Genomic DNA, 27,832 nt, shown 5'->3' on the forward strand with positions numbered 1-27,832 from the left:
GTGTGAATAAAAAAATTAAATGAATTAAAAAAAATGTGTAATATTGAAGTCTAAAAAGAAAGGGAAGGCGCTTAGACAGTTGTCATTTGAAAACTTTTGTCGGGGAACTAGGGGTAGGGTGCTAAGTTGAATACAATAGTATTCATTCCTTGCATATTTAACCCAATTATGAAACAAAGGCCTTCATAATTCTCTATTGTTACATTATGTACTTAACACATCCAAACAATTACATAAACAATGTATAGTTGGGTCATACTTTCAAGAAGTCATGAAATCAAGGCACTTCAGCGGAATCATGCAAGGAGTGAGTCTTTATCATACCTCTAAGCATTTGTGAATCTTTTCCAAGTTTGAGTTGTTAGTCTGTAGGATTTCCAGTACACCTGGTGCCGTGGCAGCTCTCAGGGCATTGGGTCTATCCTCTGTCCTACGCATGATGTCCTTCCATGACTTGTCTACTTGAGCAAATAACTTGGCTTCGCTGGCAAGTTGCCTGAAAAGTAATCAAAGAGATGAAAAAAAAAACTGTAAAGAATTATAGTATTCAGCAAGGTCCTTCAGCAGTGTCCGGCGGCTCTTACTGATTATTGCTTTAAAAGAATTAGGTCACAAATTGCTACACAGCTTGATCGGCGAATGATGATGACATGATTCAATTAGCCAATCAGAAACAGCACCAAATTGGCAGACCGCTGAAGAACTTTTGAAGAAAACAATAGCTCTCAATGACATATCAATTGAATATCAAGAAGCACTTAAGGTTATATTTCATTTTGCTAGGTATGTGATATCAGATGACATTTTATTAAACTATGCAGTGATTGGGTGCCAAAATTTGGATCACTGGACACGCAAAGTGAAATTGGCAACGTGCTGTGAAGGTTGAAACGTGTTGTAGAAAACTCACAACGCATTGTGGGCTTAGATTTTACAACACATTGGAGAGGTACAGTGTTCTGATTGACTGGTACCATCAAAATCAAAATCAATCAATCTTATGCCTACCTTTGTATGTCGGGAGTAAGGAAGATTTGCTCCAAATAAATCCAGTTTCTCTGACAGGTCAACCATTCATCCAAGGTACGAGAAAATACATTCAGCTTTCTGTCCCACTCCTCAACCAAGGCCTGTGTAAATACATTGTACAAGAGTTATTACCAATAATTATATGGAAACTATAGCTGAAATTCACAGTGGAGGTGTTTAATTTTCTTAATGCACAATTCTGCTCACCTACTCAGAACAAACTTATTTGGAATCATAAATTTTTATCAACAAATTTTTTCATAAATGATGATCAGTTTCATGTAAATAGGCCTATACATTATTTATTCTTGGTAGCGATACTATAGACCTGCATTGGGCTATTTCAGTTGAAATTCATACACCATCTATAGAAGACATGACCTTAATCTTCCTCATAGGATGTGTAAATTTCAAATGGGGTTTCCTAAATGGGTGACTCCATTTGAAATCTACACCTCCTTGTGTGGGAGATTAAGGTCATGTCTTCTATAGGGGGTGTATGGATGTCAAATGGAATAGCTCATTGCATTCTGGGATTGCACAACAGCTGTTATTCATGTATTGCACCGACACCACCCTAAATGATACATTACTTGCTAACCTGCAAATAATCAAAGTTTATGTCAAATTCTTGTTCTCTTTGCATGTTGAGCTTTGACCCTGGTTTTACAAGTTACACAAGACAAAATTTTCGGACAAATTGATGCAATTACAATATTTGTTATTTTTGTCGCATATGTCACATTTAACACACATATAAGTATAATTCCTACTAACCTTGATTGGTGTAACATATCTGGACCCTCTAATGGTTGCTATGGTGACCTGACTCTCTTCCAACTGAGCCAAGATGTCATCGGCACCAGCTAAGATCATGAAGTCACGTCCAGTGTGGGCTATCAGACGGAAATCAGTGTACTGCCACAGGTCTATCACCTACAAAGGGAAATACAATCAGAGGTATTTTTTTCAGGTATTGAGAAGTTTAACATAAACTAAGTATATAGGACAAAAGCTGGAATTTTGTAGAAGTTTTTAACATTTTTCTATTTTTATGTTATGAAGAATTATCAAAAACAAGTAGAAATGCATAATATTATTGTAAGTAGATGATAGCCAGATGATTTTTCTGTTTAAGTCAATACAAAACTTGTTTGCCTCACAATTAAATTGCATATATGATATTATCAACATTCTATGAAGTTTTTGCAGAACAAGCATTTGCTATTTCATCAAAACAACACCAGGTCTTAAGGGTAGACGAGGTATTGTTGGTCGAAGCAAACCTAAAAATCGATTTTCATTATCTAGATCAATATATTATTGAAAATTAACACCTTGATGTTTTGCAAAAGCTCATTCTACAAATCGTATACTTTGCAAACTTGCTTAATTTATTGTTGTTAATGAGTTATGTACGTTTTACAAAAGTGTTGTTGTTTCAGCCCTCTTTACAAGCGTAACTCAAGAACCGCAGCACCTATAAAAGTATATCTGTGATATTTTAATTCTTCTACACGCCGCTATGAATTGAGCAATGCAGTTTTTGCCAAAGCTCACTACCATTCGTAAGATGCTGTGAACTACCAAATCACAACAGTTTAAAATAATTAATAACCTTAAGCATGTTGAATGTGATTTCATCCAGCTGGTTCCATATTGCACAACTAATCCTTTGTTAAAGGTAACCTCTGTAATTTTCTTACCTTATTCAGCATAATCTCCAGAGTAGCTTCATTGCTAGCCTGGGTGGAGATATCATTGATCTTGTCTTTGTATTGGAAGAGCTGATGAAAATAAAGCAAACAAATACAAGAAATAATCAATTTTTCTGTCAAATATTTCACAAGCTACTTGGTGTCAAAAATCTGATATATATATTATATATATCTCAATACATATCTGAAAATTAAAAGCAAAATCATCAAAAAATTAAACAAAAGTATAGCAACAATAAAGTTCAATCATTGCTTTACATCAAATCCTTCAAAAAATGAAAATATTCAATTACATCTTTGTATAAAATTATACCTGTAAAAAAAATGAACAAATCACATGTCACTTTATTATGCAAAATCTGATACGAAATTTGAATATTAAAATTTGAAATACCAAATCTCCTTTTCCATTTCTATTTAACTGGTTTCTTCTTATATTAAAATATGTTACATCTGCAATTTGAGACTTAATCTGGTAAACATATTTACATTGAAGAATTGTTTTGTTTTACTAAAGACCACCCTTTTCATATGAAAACTAGAAAATGTGCAAATTCTATCAAATTTATTGTTGCATTATTGTCCATGCAAAGATGACTTTAGGTATAAATATGTATAACACCCATATCCTAGCTTAAACATGAGCCATAATATATGTACAGTCAAAACATTGTGAAGACAATGTTATTATAGCTATTGTCAGATATAAAGTTGCTTTCCTTAGTTGGTTTGCTGCTTCATTATGTCACTATAAATTCTAGCGATAACTGTAGATGAAAGAAGTAAAGATAGTGGTCTTACCACACACAGACACTTACATATACCATTGTAGTCATGTCATTCTGGATATTATCACATAATTTGTAAGCATGGCAAGCATATTTAGAACAGGTATTTAGAAATGGTTAGTTTATAGGTAACTTATCATGTCAAAATACATCAAATATCTCAAGTTAAATGTTATTTTCAACATAAATACATATACACACAAACATTTAGTTTGATACTGTCATTCAGATGACATTTTGAATTCCATATGCGCTTGTATGTGTTTCCTAATTATGGTCAAACTGTTACGGGGGTGTTATTCAAAGCTTGTGAAATATCCAGAAAATAGTAAAAAAATCCAGAAAAACAGCGTGAAATTGGGCAAAAATACCCTAAAACGAGCTGAAAATCAATACCATTGCGTAAATTTTGGCCACAAAAAATCCAGAAAATCTGGAAAAATCCAAACAAATCACATCCATGCTGTTGATTATAGATTAACAATAATGCTTAACAAGTTTGCTGTCCATCAATTACTATCCCTGCCATCTTACAACAAAGTAAGACAGGGTACTTTAAATATCACACTTATACAACCATATATAAAGTTTGAAAATGACTGGAACTGAAGACTAACTAGCTATATGTAAAGTTTGAAAATGACTGGAAAAAAGACTAACTCTACACCAAATGCAAAGTGAAAATAAACTTCTTGCCACATTATTTACTTTTATCTATGTCAACAATAATTGTTTGGTTGTCTTCCTTTTCCCTGTAGAATTAGGGATGTTGATCAATATTATTTGACCTGCATTATTAGCGTAATAAAAAAAGCGTGTGATTGGGATGTTTCACTGCAGGGTTTTGTTTAAGCATTTTGCTGAAGGGTTATATTCATTTTTTTATTGTACCCTTTCAATTTGTGGTATAACACATTTTTCATAACAATTTTTAACTTTGAAAGATTTTTTTAACAAAGTGTGTCTCAATTTCACTCAATTTTTTTCACTAGGGTGCTCCAGAATCTAGAAAGTGTGTTGGGGTGTGTGTGTTTGGGGGGGGGGGTGTAAGTGTTTTTAAATTGTTGATATTATACTTCTCTTTACCTGTAACTCCAAGAACTTGCCCAGAGTGAAGTTCTTATCTCTGACAATATGTCTACCAATGAGTTGCTGTATCTCTTGCCAATGGCGTGGTCTAAGGGATGGGTTACGTAGAGCTGTAATGACTGGCATACCCTGCTTGAAATCAAACACACGCTCCTTAACACGTGGTAACACTTCATTGGCTGGCAGACCTGAGGAGGAAAAAAATGTTTTGATAAGTTTTGTATAGTTTTCTTGAACTGGAATTAAAAAGTCTCCACTCTTTAATAAAGTGTTAATGCGGCCATTTTGCAATTATTTGAGTAGATTTGAACATAGTTTTCACCCACAAAAGAAAAGAAATATAATCAGTTTCTAACCTTTTTCCAGCATGTACACAGTCTGGGTGAACTTGTTGACATTCTTCTGTACAACATCCACATTGAGTTGATCAAACTGTGTAGCAGTCCACTCATTCTACCAATGTGCCCCATTCCTCTGATGACTCCCAGAGCAGACGACGCAGCTGAAGGTCTCTTTCTACCTCAGATAGATCGTTAAGGACTTGCTGAGAACCCACACCATACTCATTGTAATCTGATGTATCCCTGTGTACAAAATCATGAAATGGTTGGTAAATATGTTGTACTTAAGTTGATGGAAGGGTTAGAGAGCCCCAGCCATTTAATGCTTCATTCCCACCAATCCATTGTGTGAGCAGATATTTAATTTGAAAAGGTTCCTGGACAGTGTTACTAGATCAAAAACAGCATACAACTCAAATAAACTACAACAGCAGTTGCGGGTAAAGGGCCAGTCTACACTTGGAGCGGAAAAACTTACAGGTCCACTTGGTGAGGAAAAAGTTAAAGGTCCATATGCACAAAACAAGTTAGACCCAGTCTAACTTAAGGTCTGGTCTAACTTTGAAGATTAGTCCTACGGAGAAGGAACTTTTTGGTATTTACATACCTTACTCCATATTATTGTATATCCTGTTAAGGGCAAAAAACCCCCACAGTTAGACCAGGTCAAAGTTAGACCGACTTAAACGTGTCTTGTGCATACGGGTCCACGGTAAGGTGAATACACAACTGTCTCCTCAGTTGGATAGTGAACAACTTGCATGTGGCATATCGCTTTAAGATAATCTAGTTTTGTACATTATTACGTAAAATTTCATATTCCATCAAAGATTGTCAATGCATTGGCCACGCTAATTAAAATACCACTATGCATATTACATTCAATGCACAGTAAATAAAAATCTAAATGGCTTTTACATTTTTAAATTATTTGTTTTTAAAGAATCTCACATGCACTCTTGTTCACCATGGAAGAGTAATATCCACATATTTATTCAATTAATATACTGTAAAAACTCAATAGTTAGCATATGTGCTTACTATCGAGTGCTTTTGAAAACATGAAATTGTTCCAAAGTCTGGCTCTTTACCAACTGAGCTAATGGGGTAGAGACACAAATTTGCAGGTTTACTTGTTCGTACATAACTATGCGTATTGATGATTTGCTCAAAACCCTTTACACTTTTGTGGATGGGGCACTTCATGTTTGTATGTTTTAAAAGCGCTCGATAGTAAGCACATATGCTAACTATCGAGTTTTTACGGTATGTAAAAACTTTATTTATGATAAAACAAACATTAGCTTACTCTGTGTATCCTCTGAGTTTTGCCTGAGCCGATATAGAGCTTCCAAATCTATCCTGGTAGCTAGAATAACTCCTGGCACGAGTTGTGAGAGCTGTCAGCTCATCATTCAGCAGCTTAAGATTCTCTAGTGCTACTACTGCTAGCGTGTCAGAACTTAGAAGCTGGGGTTCTTGCACTCTATTCCTTATGTCATATGCCTCGGCCTGAAAATAAAAAAATGGTTGAAATTTATAAATAGATAGGCTTTTTCGATGTGAATTCTTAATTAAGTTGTAGTATTTGTATGAGTATTCCATCAGTTATCAGAGTACCAGTGCAGTAGTTGTAATAGTAGTAGTAAAACTTTATTTATTCAGGGTAAACTCAATTCAGTAAAATATACTGGTCTGCCATGAGACCCTGATACAAAGTAATTTTAACATCATAGAATTACAAATGTGTCTCCTATATCCTGATGAAGTCTATATACTATAAATTCTGGTTAAATTTGCCTCAATATTAGAATTGGTGCCCTGAATCATGCTCAACTTTTTACTAAATTAGCAGAGTACAGTCTATGACCCAGATGTTTAAACTAGGTGAAAGTTGCAATTCTATTTGAACTTATTCACCATCAAATTCAGTGACAAAGTGTAGAGGTGCAGTTGCTATTCAATTACAACTTTTAAAGTGAATAGCAAATGTTGCTTAGCATTATCATTTATATTCAATTCAATTTGACTTAGTCCCTATCAAATTACATCTTAAGCTAGTATAAACAGTCTTTGAGGTATTTATAAACTTGGATATGTTAATTAATAGTAATTATAGAGCTTGCGATTTCCAAACAATCATATCATACAACCGTGGTCCTATTCAAAATGACACTCTGTGACAGGATTTTGAATAGATGCATGGAATGATACGTATGTCTGGAAATTGCAAGCTCTCTATCAATTAATTATTTCTTACTTGTATTCCTTGAATATGAGCATTGAGGTCATCACTAAACTTGGCTATGTTCTCATCCTTCTTTGCTTCAGCGTAGATGATGGTTGACTGTATCATGCAATAAGATGACAAGCAAAAACTTAATTAAACATTAACTGCAAGCTGGTACTCATTATGTATGTTTTACAACCCTATAACCTTCATTATAGCAGCAGATTTCGCATTTAAGTAGTAACACAAATGAATTATGACCGTACATCACAAATCGGCTGAAAAGTTGACAATTGCACATTTTTGGGGCAGGTAAATTCTGCTAAAAATATTAGTAGCTATAAAATAATACATTGCAAATCCAAGTCATGCACGAGATACAGCATCCGGATGGCAGCACAGAAGCTTGGAAGGACGGCCATTGCAAAAACTGTATGCCTCACGGTGGAGGCATAATAAAATAAGAAATATTTATCAAAAAAATTTAAAAAAGAACCGTACATACCTTCAAGTGCTGAAAGCTAGGCATGAGTGTCTGATAGAGAGCCAGCTCCTCTGGTTCAATTTTCATGTTAAAATCTTTGGCTATAGTAAAGAGTCTGGTTACTACTGTGTACTCCCTTTCCAAAGCTGGAAGCTCCATGCCCATACGACCAAGAAAGCCAAGATGTTCAACAAACTCCTCAACAGAGACAGGTGTGTGGTCAAGCTTCTTAGAAGCACCCTGAAGAAGAAAAATAAATGTTTAGATTAAGTACTTTGTGCAAAATGACACTTTATCATATACAGATATAGTAATATCAAACTTGGCCATTTTTTTCTTGTGTTTCAAATCATCTAAAGCATTCCTACCAATATAGTTTTATCAACAGCAAGTTATAAATGAGCATACCTTGATGACTTTGATAAGATCTTCATTTCTATTATTAGCAATGACTGGAAGACGACTACATATTGAATCAATCACATCAGTTGGGTAAGGAAGGCATGAGTTCTGGTAGTTCTCTCCCAGAACTTTGATCATTCCTCGACGACGACACACTTCCATGGCTTTCATGGCACGCACCTTTGGTGAGAAATAAAACAAAGTTATTAGTTTGATAATAGGAGAATGAAATTTGAAACACCTTGTCAACACAAGTCAAAAGTTCTTCTTGAGAGAGGCTGATATTAGAGCACTATCTGTGGACCTCTCTATTCAAAGTTAAAACATGTACATATGGATCTGAATTGTGCTCTGAATTGACTCAATTCTCCTGAATATAGACACTTTAATCTTATACCATAAAAACTCGATAGTTAGCATATGTGTTTACTATCGAGCGCCTTCAAAACATGCAAACATGAAGAGCCCCATCCACAAAAGTGTAAAGGGTTTTGAGCAAATCATAGATACACATAGTTATATACGAAAAAGTAAACCTGCAAATGTGTGTCTCAACCCCATTAGCTCAGTTGGTAAAGAGCCAGACTTTGGAACAATTTCATGTTTTCAAAAGCACTCGATAGTAAGCACATATGCTAACTATTGAGTTTTTAAAGCATGACAAGCGAATGTGTGCCAACATATACTGCGCATAATAACAGTGTACACAAAAAAAAAATTAGAAATTTCCCTTGAAGTTGAAGACTGAATTTTCCAGTCTCAGCATTTGTTCATCGGTCAAAAATAGGTATGTCTGGTTGACCAGATTTAAATCAAATCTTAATTTCAACATACCCAGATGAATGAGAGTCTACACAATTTGATGTCTGTATATTATTTTAATATATTAAAATTCACTTCTGATCAGAGGAAGCTTAAATATTAAACGGATTGTTGTTCATTGTGGTGGCACAGCATCTTGGCAAAAATTACGTGTATAGAAAAACTGACATTACAAAAACTACACCTTGGCAAATATTATGTTGCTTGTTGAATGATCATCTTTCATAATAATATCCCGTTTATCTGGATCAAACATCTATAACAGGGTTCACGCACCATGAAGCCTTTAAATTTAAGGACTTTTCAAGGACTTTCAAGGTCCAAAAGCATGATTTTCAAGGACTTACCACAACACAAAAATCATGATGCGGCTCTCCATGCGGCACATATTAACAAAAGTGGCAGCTTCTCTCCAATCCCCAAATTTTGTCAAAATTATACTTTAGGTAAAATTCCAATTTTCAAGGACTTTCAAGGACCTTGTGCAAATTTCAGGACTTTCAAGGCCTTATAAAGGTGTTTTCAAATTCAAGGACTTTCAAGGACTGCGGGAACCCTGCTATAAATCTTCTCAAAAATAAATTTGGTTTGAGAATATCCCATAGCTTTGTTCTTAGTTATATCTTACCATTTCCGATTGTGTATTAAGTATATGATGGAATTCTTCAGGTGTCCACATTCTCTTACTCAGTGACTGTTGTGCGTTGATACGCCTGGCTTGGTCAACCATTTCACAGTAAAGCTCAAAATTCTGTAGGGTAGCAGGAATGCAACATAAATTGTTGTAAATTTTAAAAAAATGTAGAGTAGAAAACTTTCAAAACATTTACATACTTTTCTAAACCGTAACATCAGCAATTGTATTGTGTCACCTAACAATCAGACCATTTCTGACTATAGCAGTTCTTGAATCAATCGTCTGGATGTTATCTAGGTAAGCACATTGTAAGTTGTAACACAACCCCTATTTTTCAAAATCCTTCAAGACAACAAAACCCCTATTTTTCAAAATCGTTCAAGACAACAACAGAAGATCATGTTGATCTATGACTTTTCCCTACATCAAGTTGGTATACCTGGCTCGAATCTTTCTATTTTTATATACTAGTATTCTAGGTATCTTCTTGTATCATCATTTGATCCTTGGTGTGTTTTTGTACCTCATCCATTGGAGACACCATTACCTGCTTACACTCGAGCTGCTTTAATTTGCGTGTTGCGCCATTTCCAGTACGCACCTTTCAACATCGCGTTTCTCATTTTTGTTTTCCGCGCTCACAGACATTCTCTATTTTCTCACTTTGATCAAGTACTTTTGTACGAAACATCAGTGTATAATTTTATATCAATTAAAACATCGTTGAACAACACCAATTTGTTCATTTACTTTTCACTTTTACCATGCGATGTTACGTGGGAATCTTAACTTTTATCATTACCCACTTTGTATGACTTCATTTTAAAGTTCAACAAAGGTTTGTAGATGTAGATATGTTCATATATCCAAGAAAGATCTATTTGTTCATTCCATGGCAAATTATTGCAAGGAAGCAGTGCATTTTTAATGTATATAATGTATTACTTTTGGGGCCAAATCATATAAAGTCTGGCAGTATAGCCATCAGAAATTTGAACAATGACTGCATTGATTTGAATGTAGCCATATCATCTATCCTGGTACATTTATCTACATTACTAGCCATAAGTCTTGGGACAGTTTTTGATAGGGTAATGTAAATAAGCCCCTCCCCCTTCCTCCGATCAATGTTGAATCCTAATTTTTTGGCCAAGTGCCTAGTGGCACCCAACATTGATTGGTGGGAAGGTTGAGGGTTGGGTTGTTAGGAAAAAGTTTAGGCTTGACACCAAAGAAACCTCCATTTTATCATGTTAAAAATAACAGAAATAAGGCCATAATATTGTGTCCCAACACATTTTGATGATAGTTGTAGTTATGATTGCCAATAATTAACACAATATCAACTGAAAAAAACCACTTTTGAAACAAATATTTTTGAAGATCAATAATTTTTTTTTTAATTTCACTCAAAATCAGTCCATTTCAGCCAAAAAAATGGCTATTTTTACATGCATACAGCTAAAAGAAATCACCCCAAACACATGGCCTCCACTAAAAATCTTGTATATAAACATATACAATAAAAACAAAACTGACCTTAGTAAACTCTGTCACACTGTCCACATTTTTGAAACACATGCATTGATGCGATCTATCATGTCTGTGTACTCCACATCTTTACCAAAAAGCAACTCTATATCTGGCCACGGTCGTCTTTCTTCCGAGTCTCCATCTTCGTCCTCATTGACAGAAAGTTTAAGATCATAACGTGGGGAGGACCAGAAAACAGACAAGTAGGGCTCTCTCTGTAATGCTCCGAATCTCCCTGTAGAAGAACAATGACAAGTAGCATGAATTTGATTCAGTAAAATTGTACATCTGGAGGTGTCATCCTATATCAGTTAATATCTTTATTGAGAATGTTGTCTCCTCTCCTCCTAATCCAGAGGTGGCCTACAAATTACATAACATCTTTGACCAACTCATCACCATGCCCCCTATGGCGTTCGCCAAAAGGACAGTGAGCAGTGGTATGGGTTGCCAGTCTGAAGAAGATAGATTATCATAGAAACGTCACGGAAAAACATAAGTAAATATACCATCTTTTTATACTGGATTTGATATAATGAACTTTCAAAACCAATTTTGCTTCACTGCGCAGTCGCATCAGAAATGCTAGCGGTGACCAGTGGCAAGCCGATACACCCATCACTCCACTGCTTGCTCATCACTAGGAGTTGAATTCAACTCGGGAGCGGTGCCGCTCTGATGTATGAGAACAGAATACGTTTTGTGGCAGTGCTGAGCGGCAACGTTGGCTTTCATAGTCATGTCACTGCCGCTCCGGTGCAAGCGGCATGATGAAGCATCACGCCACTCAGTGGCAGAAAGTATGAAATCAGCATTACTGGTATGATGGTATTTTGGTATAGTATTTTCGCATCAGGAGCAAATACTTACCTACTGTGTGTTCAAAGCCAGCTATCAAGCCTTTGATTTTGGAGGCAAACTGTTCCTTTGTTGGTGATAAACTGACATGTGCTTTGACTGGTTTCACCGGTTTGCTACTGAATTCCGTCCTAAACAACATTGCAAAACACACAAAAATAGTTTGTATAAAAAACAAGTACAACAAACACTGTTTAATAGCGAGGACTAACAACATAAGTAAACTACAAGATACATGAAACCTCGCATTTCTGTGTGTTTACAGAAAAATAATCTTCTTAAACGACAAATTGATAGCAGAGAGATTATAGCAGTGATGCATCTGGTGGTCAAGCATCCCTAATATGATATGGTATTCTGGAAAGCTTCTAGTCAGCCATGCCATTTTTACATCATGCACTTTTAGCATTTTGCCTAAAATATGTCATGTGAATGATTTTGCCTAAAATATGTCATGTGAATGCTTCAACATTTGAATTACAAAGCATAAAAATTGAAATTTGTTTGTTTTTAAAAAATGGTCACTCCATGTAAAGTTACACTTGGGTCCTGATGGGACCAGGCTCAAGCAAAAGGCTCAAACAGTCTAAAATGCCTATATAAGCATGCTGGCCTATGTGAAAAGAAAAGAATTTAATATAAAAAACAATAAAAAAAAAGACTACTCCCAACAAATCAAGCAAACAAGTTTACTGTCAGCCTTCAGGTCAAGAGAGAAGATATTTTTAATCCAGTCTCAACTGTAACATATCTAGGAAGAAAAACACTAAGAAGTAGAAGTATCACAGACAGCTATACAGTGCTCGATACCAATAAATGGTAGAGCTATTTTAAAATATAAATACAGATATTATTACATTTCACAACACGGTATTCCAGTTAAAATCCACACTACCCCTGTGGAAGATTTAGCTAAAGTCTTCCACAGAGGGAGTATAAGTTTCAAATAGAACAGACAATTGGGTAACTTCCATTTGAAATACTCACTCCAGTTGTGAAAGATATAGGTAAAGCCATAATACAGGGGGAGAATAGGTTTCAAAATAATAAACTCTGACCAATTCCATTTGAAAAAACATACTCCCCCTGTGGAAGATATTTCCAAAATCTTCCACAGGGGCAGTGTGGATTTCAATTGGAATAGGCCAATGTGACTTACTTCTCTGGGTAGGCATAATTTGGTGTAGATTCTTCCTCTTCATCCTCTTCCTCCTCTCTGTCTCTTTTGCGCCTTTTCTTAGATTTTTTCTTGGATTTCTTGACATCTCTACCATCCTCATCCTCTTCACTAAACCCTTCATCTTCTTCACTGGAACTATCTGTAAATGATATATAAATTCACTTCATTTATTACTGAACTTGAGATTGCATAATGGGCAGGAAAAACCTCCTATGTGCTTTTGGCCCCTGAACATGTTTAAAACAAAACTGCCAAAAGGTTACATAGGAGATTTTGCTTTAAAGATACGAGGTCTTTCCTGCCCAACAACGATATGATCAAATCAATCAAAATATAAGTTACATTTGAGTGAACTTACACCTATAAAGAAGCTCAGATGTGAATATTTACACCTTAATTATACTACCTTAATTAAGGTCCGGGATTAAGGTCTGGCTGAGCAGATCACGATTAAAGCCTTTTTGTATTCCTGTCTCAAATATAAAAGTAAAATGTATTGATCCTTAGGGATATGCCTAGTGGATGCAGAATGCCAGTCTCCTGTGGTGACTGAAGGTGGTATCAATGTGATGTTGTAGATGGACAGTTTTAGTGATTTGCACAGTCAGTGCTTGTGATAGTACTTGGGAGTACGGTGGTCGAGTGGAACAGGCTCCGACTCATAATCGGAAGGTTGGGGGTTCGAGCCCAGGCGACGCCATCATGTTGTGCCCTTGAGTAAGGCACTTTTTCTTGATTACTCCTCTCCACCCAGGTGTATAAACGGATACCAGCATTCTTAAATGCTGAGAAGGTAACAGACTCGCTGTGGAGGTGTAGCGATCCCCCTATAGTAACATTACATGGAGGAGTCTGGCCCAGTCGCAAATGAAACAGAGATGGGCACTCCAATCACTGTTTAGACAGGATCATCCCCTTTACCTTGTGATAGACCACTGTGCAAACACTAATACACAAGTACATACTTCTAATATTAACATCAATGGTGTATGTGAAATCATTAGCGTGTCTTTAGTTTCTATTCAAGCACTACTCAATAAGGCCATTTCTCTATATACACATTTAGTACATGTATGTGACATGCCAATATTGATGTGTCAGTGACTGGAAGAGGCTGCAAGTAATATGGATTAAGTCATATACATTTATATTCCGGATTCATTCAGCAACAACCATGAAACACATGATACATTGTACAAAACATTTAGCTTTGTAAGTGCAATCTACTGCAGCATTTGGGAATATAATTACTATTTGAACCTGGACAGTTTGTTGAAAGGGAAAAAAACCAACAACAAGCAATGAATACAGATGTTGTTTACTGCCATGTACTCCCATGCAGTTCTTGACAATTATTTCTGTTGTATGGATGTGCGAAGTACAAACCACAGCGTTGCTTAATTTGTTGTCACAACAGCGTATTTGATACTCGGTTTTTGTTTATTTTGAACAAGTTGTATGGTTTTAAACAAATATGCTAAAATATATTCCTCTAGAATTATCACCCTGAAAGATGGATGCTTACTAATTATGATAATAAAACAATAAAATGAACATCTTTATATGTCTATCCAGCATTTCAAAACTTAATTTCTTACAAGTAGTTTATTTACTTTGTCATCAAATATTAATAAAACAAGAAATAAACAAAAATAGTTGAAATACTAATGAAGAATTGTCTCCTTACAATTTACCACATCTACCTGCAAAATACATTTGACAACATTAGCATCAATACTTTCAACATGTAGTTCTAACCATGGAGGTATATAAATAAATGGAGAATGATCTAGCCAAGCATCTTTTGTACTACGTTGGTTATGACCAATTTTTGTTGAATAGGCAATTTCAGGGGATATTGATTATGCTAAGCTGATTACATTGTTAAGTCTGTTTCACTGGTCATTTATTTCAATGGGGTGCTAAATGCAGTTACTTATAATGTTTATTGGAAAGTGCTCGTGCTTCAGAAAATTTAATATCAAAATGTCATTTTCGCCAAAAAATTGCATTGAAATCAGTCTTTTTTTTTAAAATAAACACCCTATCTGTAGGCCTATATCTGTGGTCATATTGTGATCCCCTACATTTTGGTCATGATTCTTGACAAATTAAATTAGGCTATGACCCCTATTTTTCTTTCCAAAAGTTATGACCCCCGGTATAGGCCTATTTGGAACCCCCTCCAAAGAAAATGATGCCCCTAATAATATTAATAATAATTTAGGCCTAAATACTGATAATTATTTATTATAAAATGAGAAGTTTAATGATGATGAAAAGATTTTAGCTGAATTCAAGTACTTCCGTAAATTTTACTCGCTCTTAACTCAATTGGCCCAAATTGGCCCAACATAATTTTTTTTTCACAATCGGAAGGTAAAAAGCGTTTTGCTTTCATTTGCACTATATTTGAACTCCCTCAGACCCCCTTAAAAGCTTAATATATGAACATGAAAACTAAGTATATTTGTCAAGTTACGGCACAACTAGTGTTGAAAACAGTTTCATAACTTGAGAACAGAACATCCAAATTTCATCGGGTTTTCGCACAATCATACATTGAAACTATAAGCTATCAAAACTGGCGACTTTGAACATCTAATTGACTAGCTGACGTCATTATACAGTCTCTTTTACAAGCCTTCCGGTACGGGTCAATGTAGGGTCAATTCCTATGAGGAAATTTTGGGAGTGACGATCAATGAACCATGGTAGAGTCTCATAACCATCGTGGAGATCAATAGCTTGGCTGAAGTGGCTAGTCATTCAAGTTTGGTGACTCATTGAATAGAGGTAATCGGATAATCTCCACTTAAGAGATTAGAATTCTGGCGATCATTCTCCATTTATTTATATACCTCCATGTTCTAACCACTTACCCGTTAGCCAATCAATTGATAAAGAAGAGGCTTGAAAAAATTATGATAAAAATAAAATATATATAAAATATCAACATCAAATAAGTTGTCAATGCCTTATCCCATTTATGATAACGTTTATCAGACTTTGATTTCAAGTATTTTCCTGCTAAAATCATCAGAGCAAATTTGTGTTTGATTTGAGCAGGAAACATATTCACTATTACTCCACTTTTAACTTACCACATACCACCATGCAGAATAGTTGAAAGAATTTATGTCCAAATTACTGGTAACAGATAAGGAGTACAATAAATTAATGAATAAACCCATCAAAGGTTTTTTCCTTTATTACCAGGAAATCACAAGTCATAATAATTCCCTAGTATAAGCCCGTTTGCAATTCCAGATCATGGTGCATTATGGGTAATATTTGCAGATAAACACGATGAGGCTTCTGTACATTTTCAATGGGGTAAACTTTGACGTTTGCATAAAAACGTTTTGTACTGGAATTTCGCTGACAGTTTGGTCTTCATTCCTTCACAATATTTGTATTTCACAGGAAATATTAACATATGTAGGAATGAATAAAAAATGTTTTACAAAAATGTGTTTTTGAAGGAAGTGCAAAGTTCGCCGCCATTGCAAACGCACTGCAGCCTCCTTGTGTTTATCTCATCTGCAAATATTACCCATAATGCATCATGATTCTGGAATTGCTTATAAGCAGATAGGATGCTGCCGATATGGGGAGCTTATACCAGTCTTAAATTGAGAATGACCTGTGACCATTATACTTATTTGGTTTTAAATAATGCAAGCAACATCTACACCAAGTGTTTCTTTTGGAAGTAATTAATTCATTAAGTTTGTTTAAGCTACAAAATGTGATTTGCTCCACAGCGACACCATAAAGTTTTCTTGAATTTCGGTGTATAATAAACCTGGGATTTTTTAAACCCCAAAACGCCAAGAAAATGTAGGTATTTTTTGGGAAAAAATGTATATCTTCAATACGAAAGGTCAAAATTTTCATATGATAAACGGCTTTTCATCCCAGCTACATACACTTATCATTAGATTTATACAATTTACTTTGAGGACTCTTAAATTTCAAAAATATAAATTTTTAATCATTCGCCATAAAATGTGTATTACATTGCGAATCTCAAAAAATCAAAATTATTTGATATCATCAGGACATTCCTCGTATTGAAAATAGCAATTCAATATGTCTGATGTGCTCTCAGGTCCCACAAAAACTATGTGAAAATGTCACTATCTAAGCCCTTAAATGACAGAGGAAAATAAGACTCCACATACCTGAGGATGATGATGAAGATTCACTGGAACTGGACAAAGGTTCCTGGTCAGGAAAAGTTACTATTTTCTTCTGTAAGGCTGATAAAGACTTTCTTCTCTTTTTATCTGCCCTTGATTGAGATCTGTAACACATGTATATAAAACATTTATTTTTCAGTCAATATTTCCTCTAATCATTAGTCTCAATGCTGGGTTTATAGTGTTAGCCTTTTTGCTATGCTCTTGGGGTCACCTCTCGCACAGGTGATGCAACAATCCTCTAATCATTAGTCTCAATGCTGGGTTTATAGTGTTAGCCTTTTTGCTATGCTCTTGGGGTCACCTCTCCCCCAGGTGATGCAACAATTATCAGGCTTTAGATTGTGATGGCGGTTTACTGCATGACATCAACCTTTTATCTAAGGCGTCCTTAATTTGCCTGCTCCTCCATGATCTATAGTCAGCTGAATCAATAAGGTGTTCTACTATGGTGCGAGAGGTTGCAGGTTCGATCCCCGGCGGTGGTTAGTGCGCTAAAAAATTGAGTTAGCTTGAAATTCCCCTGGACAAGGAACTTACTGCTAATTGTCTTGTTGTAACCCGTATGAAAACCGGGGAGCTGATTCTGGCTGCGAAGGTCTATTGTGGAATGTCTAGGGTGTGCGCTTCTTAGCTGCAAGTCCCTGTGTTGTTGTTAAATGGTTTATGGAATGATGTGGGCCATAGGTGTCTAGGTGTTGTGCCTGTGCGTAGCTCACTATAAATCACTACGCTTTTTAAAAAAAATCATTGTTGTTTTGTATGATTACTTTATGGGAATAAAGTATATTAATTGATTCAGATCTTGAATGTAACCTAGATACTACAATTTCATACCAAATTAATTACCTGTTCTCTTCAGTTTCCAGTTCAGGTTCAGTAGTTGCAGAAGGTACATTTAACACAAGTTGACATTCATATGCTGGCGCTGGGGGCATCTCAACTATCTCTTGCTGACGAATGTCCTCTAACACCTGAAAAAATGTATGTTTAATGGATATTGGTTAATAAATGCAAATATAAATGTGTGTGTGTGTGGGGGGGGTTCTGGTATGGGGCGGAGATCTGTGTGAGTGTGAAGGGGGTGTGTAATCTTTTGGGATTGTTTTTATCAACCACACAATTAAGAAGTTAATGGAATATTTGAGTCCTATGCGAAATTCGAAATATGCGACATACAGTCACAGTTGGATTGTGTTCATCTGTTGAAAGCTGTGTTCATTCAATTGAAATTTCTAGTATAGGTTGAATAAAGTCAGTGGCGGCATCGGGAGGGGGGTGGGGGCATGGGTGAAAATGCCCCCCTTAGTTATAACTCTTGCCCTCCTGTTGCCCACCAGTAAAAACCCCAAATTACAAAAATTTCCACTTTTTGCGGCAATTTTGCGCAAAATTTGTTGATTTTCCCCCCTGAAATTCACTTTACCCCCATGCCCCCCTCCCGAAAAAAATTCCTGGCACCGTCACTGAATACAGTAGAGGCAATAGTAGTATGTATCATTATAATATCATTATTACCATTATTGTTATCATTACCATTACTAATATTATAATTTTTATCATAAATGTACATACCCTATCAATATCGAGCGGGACAACTTCCTCATCTTGCTTGCTGAAATCATAGCGAGCATGCGGTGTCTTGCTGTGCCGCAAGATATTGGCTTCTTCTGCTACTGTGTTAGGTCTAGTATCCTCACTCTCACTATCCGATAGTATAGTTAGTTTGAGTCGCCTTGTGTATCCTAGATATATAGAAGGCATACGAATGTCAGAAATTTTGTCAAGACATTTGACTGAATTTTGTTGCAGAAGTGCATTGAAATGGGCACTTAGAAAATTGTTTTTTTTTTACTTGTTACCATTATCTTATACAGACGGCCAGATTTCCAAATCAAGTTTGCATGCATATAAATAGGCAATAAGTGAAACATAAAATATTAAAATTAAATTGTATCATGACAAGAATATTAATTACAAAGGAGCTTGGTTAAGGGGGTACTACACACCTCTATAAATTTGTGTCTATTTTTGCATTTTTCTCAAAAAACTAATAACACAGTGGTAACAAAAGTTATGTATATTATAGGGGCAAGGAATCCAATTACTACACTGGAATCTCAGTGACCTAAGACAAGTGGTTTGTTATTTATGATAAGAAATAAGGTACCGCTAGAACGTACCTCATTTCCTGTCATATATACTGAACCGCTTGTCTTGAGTCACTGAAAGTTCAGTGTGGTAATTGGATTCCTTGCCCTAATAATATACATAACTTTTGTTATCAGTATGTTATTATTTTTTGAGAAAAATGCAAAAATAGTCCCAAATTTACCACAGGGGTGTAGTACCCCCTTAATGTAAAAGAAAGTTAAAGATCCAATTGGATGTGATTCAGACAGGGATACTTTATGTTGAATAAAGTGATAATATTAATCACAATCTACTTGTATTATCAATAATTGTCTTTTAGTAGATTCTTGTCATTTGATTGGTTGATTGTAGGTCACATGTCATTCAATAAATCAACCATGTTACGGTCTATGTCCCTACTGTGGTATTTGGTTATATGTGCTGTGTGTTTTTGTTAAATGCACCATGCACATTGCATGTTTTTTCAGTCTCTATATTCCTAACAGAGTCCAATCGGCAAACAGTATACGACAATTTGCAGTGGATTTTACTGGCCATAAAATGAATAATGAATGTTTTAAAGAATATGCTCTTTCAGCTTTGCTTCGTTGAATGGAACATTCCATTTTTCAACTCGTGAAAATATTCTCACCATTGCACTCATAAATATTAATTATTTGTATATTATTTCCTTTCTAAAGGATATAAATAACAATAAAAGCAATGTTTTCAAAATGACAATTCACCTCCTGATTTCTTCTTTGGAAGAAAGTCATCATCACTATCAAGATCATCATCATCGCTATCAAACAATTCCTTCCTTGCTATTTCCTCTCCAGTGGTAGTCGATGTGATCAGAAACTCTAGCAGAGTCTTGACTGCAGTTTTCACAAGACGATGCAGCATGTCCAGGATGATGTAGTCAGCAGTACGTAAGAAGCATGAAAGACGGGCCAGGATGCTTCGCCATTCAGCCATCTGAGTGTAGGTAGGGCCCTTTTCTACAACAAGAGATAATATGAAAAATTGTAATTCATTGTATTCAATTCCACTATAGTAAACTACTAGAAACAAGCACAAGACAACTTACTGCTTGTCTGATTCTTAAGGCCAGTGTAATGGGAGAGAACATGGACCATTTCGAGCATCATTATTTCTGAATTGTATGTCAAAAGTATATAAAACTATACATTTTTGGAAAGGAAATGAGTCAAGGAATCCCATGGTGACGTCAGATTTGTTCAAAAATCTAGAGTTTTTGAAAAAATCACAAAAATTCACTTTTTTACCCCATTTTTTTTTGTGACAACTTAGAAAAAATCCGTTCAGTAGTAACAAAAATTCACTTAGCTTTTCATAAAGAAGAGACATGAACTTAGGGAAGGTTTTTTTTATTTTTTTTTAATCCATCTTTCTTTTTCGAAATATTGAAAAAAACATGTGAAAAAAGCAATTTTGTCACTCTATTAAGCTAAAAATTGCACAGAATGGTGTATATTTTTGTTTAAAACAAATATTTTGAAAAATGAGAAAACCTTCCCTAGGCTTTGATGTACTCTAAACGATAGTGCAAAAGTTTACCTTTTGCTTGCATATTTTTCGAGTTATCTTGTCACAAAAATCGTGCAATATTGTCAAAAGTGAACTCTGAGAAATCGACGTTTTAGTAAAAAAATGTCAAAATTATGCACAAAACGTCCTTATATTTTAAAACGGTAAGACATTCACGCTTGTAAAAGCTGTATCTGGTGCATGGTCTAAATATGCATCTTTTTGCACCAATAAATCTATAATGTCTGCTTTCAAGCATTTCTGACTCTTTATTTCCGCCAATTTACTAAGCTGTCTTGAGCCATGTGACTTTTTAGAGTTGAAAAGAGTGAAACAAATCAAGCAAAAATACGAGTAAATATTAGCAAGTTGTATTTTATCAGTTTCAAGTGAAAGAATACATCTTAGTGTTGATAAATATCAAGAAATCTCAAATTCGGGCGTGAACGAATGTGTCTTCCATTACTCTGGCCTTAAAGCCATAATGTACGATCTTATAATATGAAATTGGATAATTTTTTTCAAACCTGATTTTTTTGCATATTTGTAATGTTTACACATGTCCCAACTTGCACCTAAATGGAATTGGCCAAATTTGTTGTCTTTGTAGGTCAACAGAGCAAAGTTCGACATATTATCATAATTTAAAAATTATGATAATATGTCCTCCCATAGAACAGCATGTTAAATGGTCAAAATAACCAGTGGGGTTTCTTTCACTTTACCTTGTTATTTCAACTTAAAATGGACAGCAACCCTTCTGGCCTTCTCGGCAGTTATTACTAATATTATTTCAACATTTTGAATAAAGAATAACAAAATTAAAATTTGACAGAAATCGTACAGTAAGGCTTTAATATTATTATTAATTACATATCAATTACAGGTAGGTGATCGGATGTTTTTGTACTACACATTGAGGCCTGTATCAAAATAATCCAATTCCCAAGTTCTGAGGTAAATAGTATAGTGGTTTTGATATTAGAAGTAAAAATGTGTTTCACAACAGCCCATAGAACGGTATGTGTGGTATACCGCAATTGGGGATGAGGCTATCACTTTTTTGTTCATGACATCTGAACGAAATATATTTTATTTAGTTTCTGAATGGAATATATTTTATAAAGTTTGTTTATTTAGGAATATATTTTAGGCCTAAAATTCCACTGGGATTATGCAAAAAATGGGCTATTGTATTTGAAATCCACACTATCCATGTGGAAGATTTGGGAAATATGTTTCATAGGGGATTAACTTTAACTTTATGGAAGCTACCCAATTGTCTATTCTATTTGAAACTCATACTCCCTCTGTGGAAGACTTTATTAGTAAATCTTCCAGAGGGGTATGGATTTTAAAGGGAATAGCCAATATGAGCTTTCTTCTGATGCCAAAATCTCCATTTTGATAGGAAAAAGTGGGGTATGAAGCTGTGGATTGGGTCACCTATCTTTAACTGACTTGTTAATTTCTTAGGAAATCTCAAGTCATAATAGTTCCCTAGTATAAGCGTGTTCGCAATTCCAGATCATGGTGCGTGGGATGGCAGGAGTCGTATTTGTCCCGTTTTACAAAAACAAACTCCAGTGTACTTGTTGTATATTGATCTTATGCGAAATAATCAAAAAAATCCAATAATCGATTTATAGGTCTTGTGGTTCTTGAGTTAAGACCAATAATATTCTGAAACAAAAGTTTTTGGCACTTGCCATGCACATGGGGTGGAAATGAGATGCCCCTTATATGAAACTTTATACCATTCCTCTTGTGTGTTGTCTCAATATTTGAGTGCAAACACCACTAGATACAATCCCAAGATTGAACAAATTTGGCTACAGTGCCTTATGTAATTAAGTTCAGTTCAGTTCATTTCAGTATAGTTTACTTACTTTTTGTTATGTCTCCCTTCTTTGGTGAACCTGCAATATCCTTATTCAGTTCAACTTTCTTTGTCAAGGGCCCAGAGTTAGGTTGTAATGGATATGTAATCCCTTGCATTTGAGCTACTTTCTGCAGGATTAACAGATACAAAATTAGTTTATTTAGTAAGTTTTGATTCAAGCTTAGGAGGAAAGAGAAAATGTTAAGAAACAAAGAGGGAAAGGGAGGAAAAGAGAGGGTGAGAGAGATGGAATGGAGAGAGAAAGAAGTGGGAAGGAAAGAACATGGGGTGGATGGAAGACAGAAAGGGGGACGGAGTGCCCATCAGAGGCCATGCGAAAGGACATGGAGGAAGATGGTTGGGAGACAGAGAGGTGAGAGAGATGGAATCGCAAGAGAAAGAAGTGGGAGGGAGAGAACAAGGGGTGGAAGGGAGACAGAAAGGGGGATGGAGTGCCTCTCAGAGGCCATGTGATAGGACAGGGAGGAAAAGGGTGGGAAGACAGAGAGGGAGAGGTGAGAGAGATGGGATGGAGAGAGAAAGAAGTGGGAAGGAGAGAACAAGGGGTGCATGGCAGACAAAAAGGGAAATGGAGTGCTCCTCAGAACCTCAGAAGCCATGTGATAGGACAGGGAGGAAGAGGATAGGGAGACAGAGTGGGAGAGATGGGATGGAGAGAGGAAGAAGTGGGAAGGAGAGAACAAGGAGTGGATGGCAGACAGAAAGGGGAATGGAGTGACCCTCAGAAGCCATGTGATAGGACAGGGAGGAAGAGGATAGGGAGACAAAAAGGGAGAGAGGTGAGAGAGATGGGATGGAGAGAGGAAGAAGTGGGAAGGAGAGAACAAGGGGTGGATGGCAGACAGAAAGGGGAATGGAGTGGCCCTTAGAGACCATGTGAATGACAGGGAGGAAGAGGATAGGGAGACAGAGTGGGAGAGAGGTGAGAGAAGAAGAAGTGGGTAGGAGAGAACAAGGGAGTGGACGGCAGACAGAAAGGGGAATGGAGTGCCCCTTAGAGACCATGTGAATGACAGGGAGGAAGAGGATAGGGAGACAGAGTGGGAGAGAGGTGAGAGAAGAAGAAGTGGGTAGGAGAGAACAAGGGAGTGGACGGCAGACAGAAAGGGGAATGGAGTGCCCCTTAGAGACCATGTGAATGACAGGGAGGAAGAGGATAGGGAGACAAAAAGGGAGAGAGGTGAGAAGTATTATAGAGTGAGAACTCACCACCCCATCCACTCCTAGAATTGGAAATGAAGGAAAAGGAAACAGGGGGAAGGGAGAGGGAGACAGACAGACAGAACCACAGAGACAGACAGATAGGCAGTGATAGAGAGACAGACAGAGAAGGACAAAAAAAAACCCATCAACTTACTGCACAGCATTCCCATGCCAGCTTCATGATCTTATTTCTCATTCGAGACAGTTGAAGATATGCCGCATCACACTGCTCTGCTTGTAGATGACAAAAGCCATCCAATGTGATGGTCATGTGAGGGTCAACACGGATCAATGCGATTGCTTTGTCTCCGCTACCTTTCCCTGTCAGGCTACATGAAGCTGATTCGCATTGGTTACGGATATAGAGAAGACATCGCTGTAGTATCTCGTTGGCTGTGAATAGCTCTCGCTTCATGATGACTCTGCAAACATTGAATGTAAGTGACAATAAAATCATAATCTTTGTCTCAAGAGAAATATATACACAATTCGTATGCAACTCAATTTTGCTTGATAATTGCAACAGTTTGCTTTATGGCCTCCCATACATACAAATTTCAAAACTTCAAAAATACAGAACTCAGCTGCAAGGCTTGTTACTCGTTCAAAAATCTCTTGATTGTATAACACCTATTCTCTGTGGCTTACATTGGCTACAGGTGACATACAGAATTAAGTATAAAACTCTTCTTAATTTTAAATCAGACTTGCTCCAGTATATCTAAAGAAACTTGTTAACAGTTCAAATCTATTTTAAAACCTGTCTGTTTCAACTGTGTTATTGTTATCCCTCATACATTTCATATGATATTCTTTGATTCTTCTTTGGTTAAATTTCTGTTTCAAAATCGTTCTAAATTGTTTTACATACTGCATTTTGGATGTCAGTTTTTCTTATCTGTGATGCAATCAAGCAAAATCAGTCGCAAGTCAGATAAATTGATTTTCAGATATAGCCAAACAAAGACAATTGTTGTTGCATATTGTTTTGGAAACACTTCAATTGTTCATATCTTTGGAACTAAGCGTTCAATTTCAATGGAGTTTTCTGCAAAATGTAGCTTTGCAAATGCTTTATACAATCATGTAAAAAACTGAAAATTTAATATGCCCACTTCAGATTTTGCTTGATCACACCACATTTTAGTGCATTGGGACTTGTATTTTGCCCAATATAATAAGTGGTTTTCATTCATTCATTCATACTTTGCAAAACACTTAAATTATTAACATAAGACAACATCATTTTAATCTTCTATTGACCCTTCGCTTAGTCATCTCAAAACCAGATTCTATATGCAACGTGAATGCTGTGTGTGCGTACACCTGTCAAACAGGTGCATACGCTTTGCAAAAGCCTTCTGGCGGATTGCTAGGAAAGCGTGAGACGTAAAAAGGCACTTTTTGTGCATGCGTTTACAGGGAAGACCTCGTTTTGGTAGCAAAATGGCGGATCTGTGCAAACGGCAAATAGATGAACAATGACAAAAACAAATGAACAATGACAATACAAGAATTGGGGTGGGGGAAGGTGAATGCCATTGTTTTAATACTTACTTTCCCTCTGACTTCTTAACGGCTCTGACATTGTTCTTCCATACATTGAATGCTTTCCAAATCCTAATAAAATGTGACAGAAATGATAGCCATAAACATTATTAATATATAAATACTAAACTATATAATCCATACAGTATGAAGTTAGATTTTTTTATTTTGTGGATATCAACATAAATCATCTATGAAGCCGATAGAATCATTTTACCACTGCCTTAAGGGTGGTCTTAACCCTTGAATTATGGAAACTTTCGGGCTTCATAACTGCTTAATTATTAGTCTAAAGAATATAAAAGTATACATTTTTAGACTGGAAATGACTTGCTGAATTCATCTGTGAGGTCCAATTTGGGCCAAAATGCTCATTTTTGGAAAAAAAAAAAAAAAACAGGTTTTTTGGCCCAAATTTTTTCGTGCAACGTAACAAAAAAATTGTTTGGCCAAAAAAATTTTTTTATTAATTTTTAAAAACTAGATAAAAATATCTAGGGACCGTTTTTTTATTTTTTTGAATTTTGACCAACTTTGAGAAATTTGCACCAAAAATGGGTCAAAAAAAGCCTGATTTTCACCCAAATTTCAAATATTTTTGGTGAAGTTGGTCAAAATTTAAAAAAATTAAAAAACGGTCCCTACATATTTTTATCTAGTTTTTAAAAAATTAATAAAAAAACAAACAGTTTTTTCCATTCTAAAATGTATACTTTTATATTCTTTAGACTAATAATTAAGCAGTTATGAGGCCCGAAAGTTTTCATAATTCCAGGGTTCAGACCAACCTTAAATTAACCATTAACTCATTAATATTAATAATAACTGAAACAAATTATGTGTCAACACGTAGAAATGGATTATAGATTATGTTAAAATATACCTTATTGTGCTTACTTAAATCAGCAATGTAACATTTTCCAAATGTCCCAGCATAACTTGGTAATACCTACAATCAAGGAAAAAAGTCCTTGGAACGCTTGGCACACTCTGTCGAAATTCCGTGCAGAATTTCTTATGTTCATGGAAATGACCTATATTGTGTTTGGGAAGAAACATGACATCTACAACAATGATTTACCCTTCCCTCTCCCCATCAAGCAATGTTGGAACACATTGGGGAACCGCTGAAGACATTGGCAGTTCTCAACATTGCACGGGGAGAGGGGGTGACAGTTTTCCGTTATTTACACGCATAAGCGTTCCAAGATTTTTTTTCCTTGATTGTCTCTACCGAATGCAAAATATTTCATCTAAATTTCGCTTTTGTCTCATAACTCAAAAACGGAATGTCGTATGAGCTTCAAATTGCACACGATTTGAGAGTGGATCATATGCTTTGTAATCATAATAAAATTGTTAATAAAGAATTTGGTTTATTTAGGAGTGGTCATTGGAAACACCCCTATGCTAAATTACTCACGTTTCTTAATCATGGCTCTAAAATGCTCTAAAATGTCGTTTTTGTCCATAACTCAAAAACAGAATGTTGTATGAGTTTCATATTGCACCAGATTTGAGAGTAGATAATATCCTTTTGAATCATAATAAAATTTTTGATAAAATTGTTGGGTTATTCAGGGAGTGGTCACTGAAAACACCTCCTATGATAAATTACACAAGTTTCGTAATTATGCCCTCTACTGTAGTCAAATTTCGTTTTGGTCGCCGTAACTCAAAAACACTACAAATACATTTATTTACAATATCACAATGTTTTGCAGCATGTTTCCAAAATATTTTCAATGTTATTAAAACTTCAAACATTTTGTACCCTTTATGATATAACCCAACATGTAAATGTTTTGTCTAAAACTTGTGTTTGCTGAGTATAGGCATATATAAATGTTTTCTGGAAAACTTGTGTATGCTGAGTATAGGCATATCCGAGCGAATCACAAAGATCATGATGTAACAATTTGAAACAACTCATTTCTGAATATTATTTCTATTAAGACACGCTTTTACGATGAGAAAAACAAGAAAAAAACACACAATTGAATATACTTTTTAAAAAAAGACCACCACTGGGACTCGAACCATTCACATCGGTCAATAGTCAAAAGGTTATCAGTCTGAGGACTAATCCGCTACGCCACGCTGCCATTTCGCAATCGAAGTAACAAGTTTTGTTCTTTTATATTAATCAGGTATCGGGGAAAGTGTAAACTTGTATAG

At 35.7% G+C, this 27,832-nt stretch overlaps 1 protein-coding gene across 1 annotated transcript in view; it reads right to left on the bottom strand.

Annotated features, from left to right (window-relative positions):
* LOC140153093 (dynein axonemal heavy chain 6-like) overlaps nucleotides 1-27,832 on the bottom strand; it is a 156,243-nt gene that overhangs the window by 110,975 nt on the left and 17,436 nt on the right. The window contains 23 exon segments of the mRNA XM_072175712.1: nucleotides 325-496; nucleotides 1,009-1,130; nucleotides 1,807-1,965; nucleotides 2,736-2,816; nucleotides 4,622-4,812; nucleotides 4,981-5,074; nucleotides 5,076-5,208; nucleotides 6,275-6,477; nucleotides 7,226-7,312; nucleotides 7,701-7,919; nucleotides 8,088-8,261; nucleotides 9,532-9,654; nucleotides 11,080-11,114; nucleotides 11,117-11,308; nucleotides 11,944-12,062; nucleotides 13,091-13,250; nucleotides 17,299-17,420; nucleotides 18,166-18,290; nucleotides 18,892-19,061; nucleotides 20,196-20,450; nucleotides 22,890-23,010; nucleotides 24,261-24,528; nucleotides 25,664-25,726. Of these exon segments, the coding sequence (XP_072031813.1) occupies nucleotides 325-496; nucleotides 1,009-1,130; nucleotides 1,807-1,965; nucleotides 2,736-2,816; nucleotides 4,622-4,812; nucleotides 4,981-5,074; nucleotides 5,076-5,208; nucleotides 6,275-6,477; nucleotides 7,226-7,312; nucleotides 7,701-7,919; nucleotides 8,088-8,261; nucleotides 9,532-9,654; nucleotides 11,080-11,114; nucleotides 11,117-11,308; nucleotides 11,944-12,062; nucleotides 13,091-13,250; nucleotides 17,299-17,420; nucleotides 18,166-18,290; nucleotides 18,892-19,061; nucleotides 20,196-20,450; nucleotides 22,890-23,010; nucleotides 24,261-24,528; nucleotides 25,664-25,726 (3,388 nt within the window).

The sequence above is a fragment of the Amphiura filiformis genome, chromosome 5, assembly GCF_039555335.1.
Source record: "Amphiura filiformis chromosome 5, Afil_fr2py, whole genome shotgun sequence".
NCBI lineage: Eukaryota > Metazoa > Echinodermata > Ophiuroidea > Amphilepidida > Amphiuridae > Amphiura > Amphiura filiformis.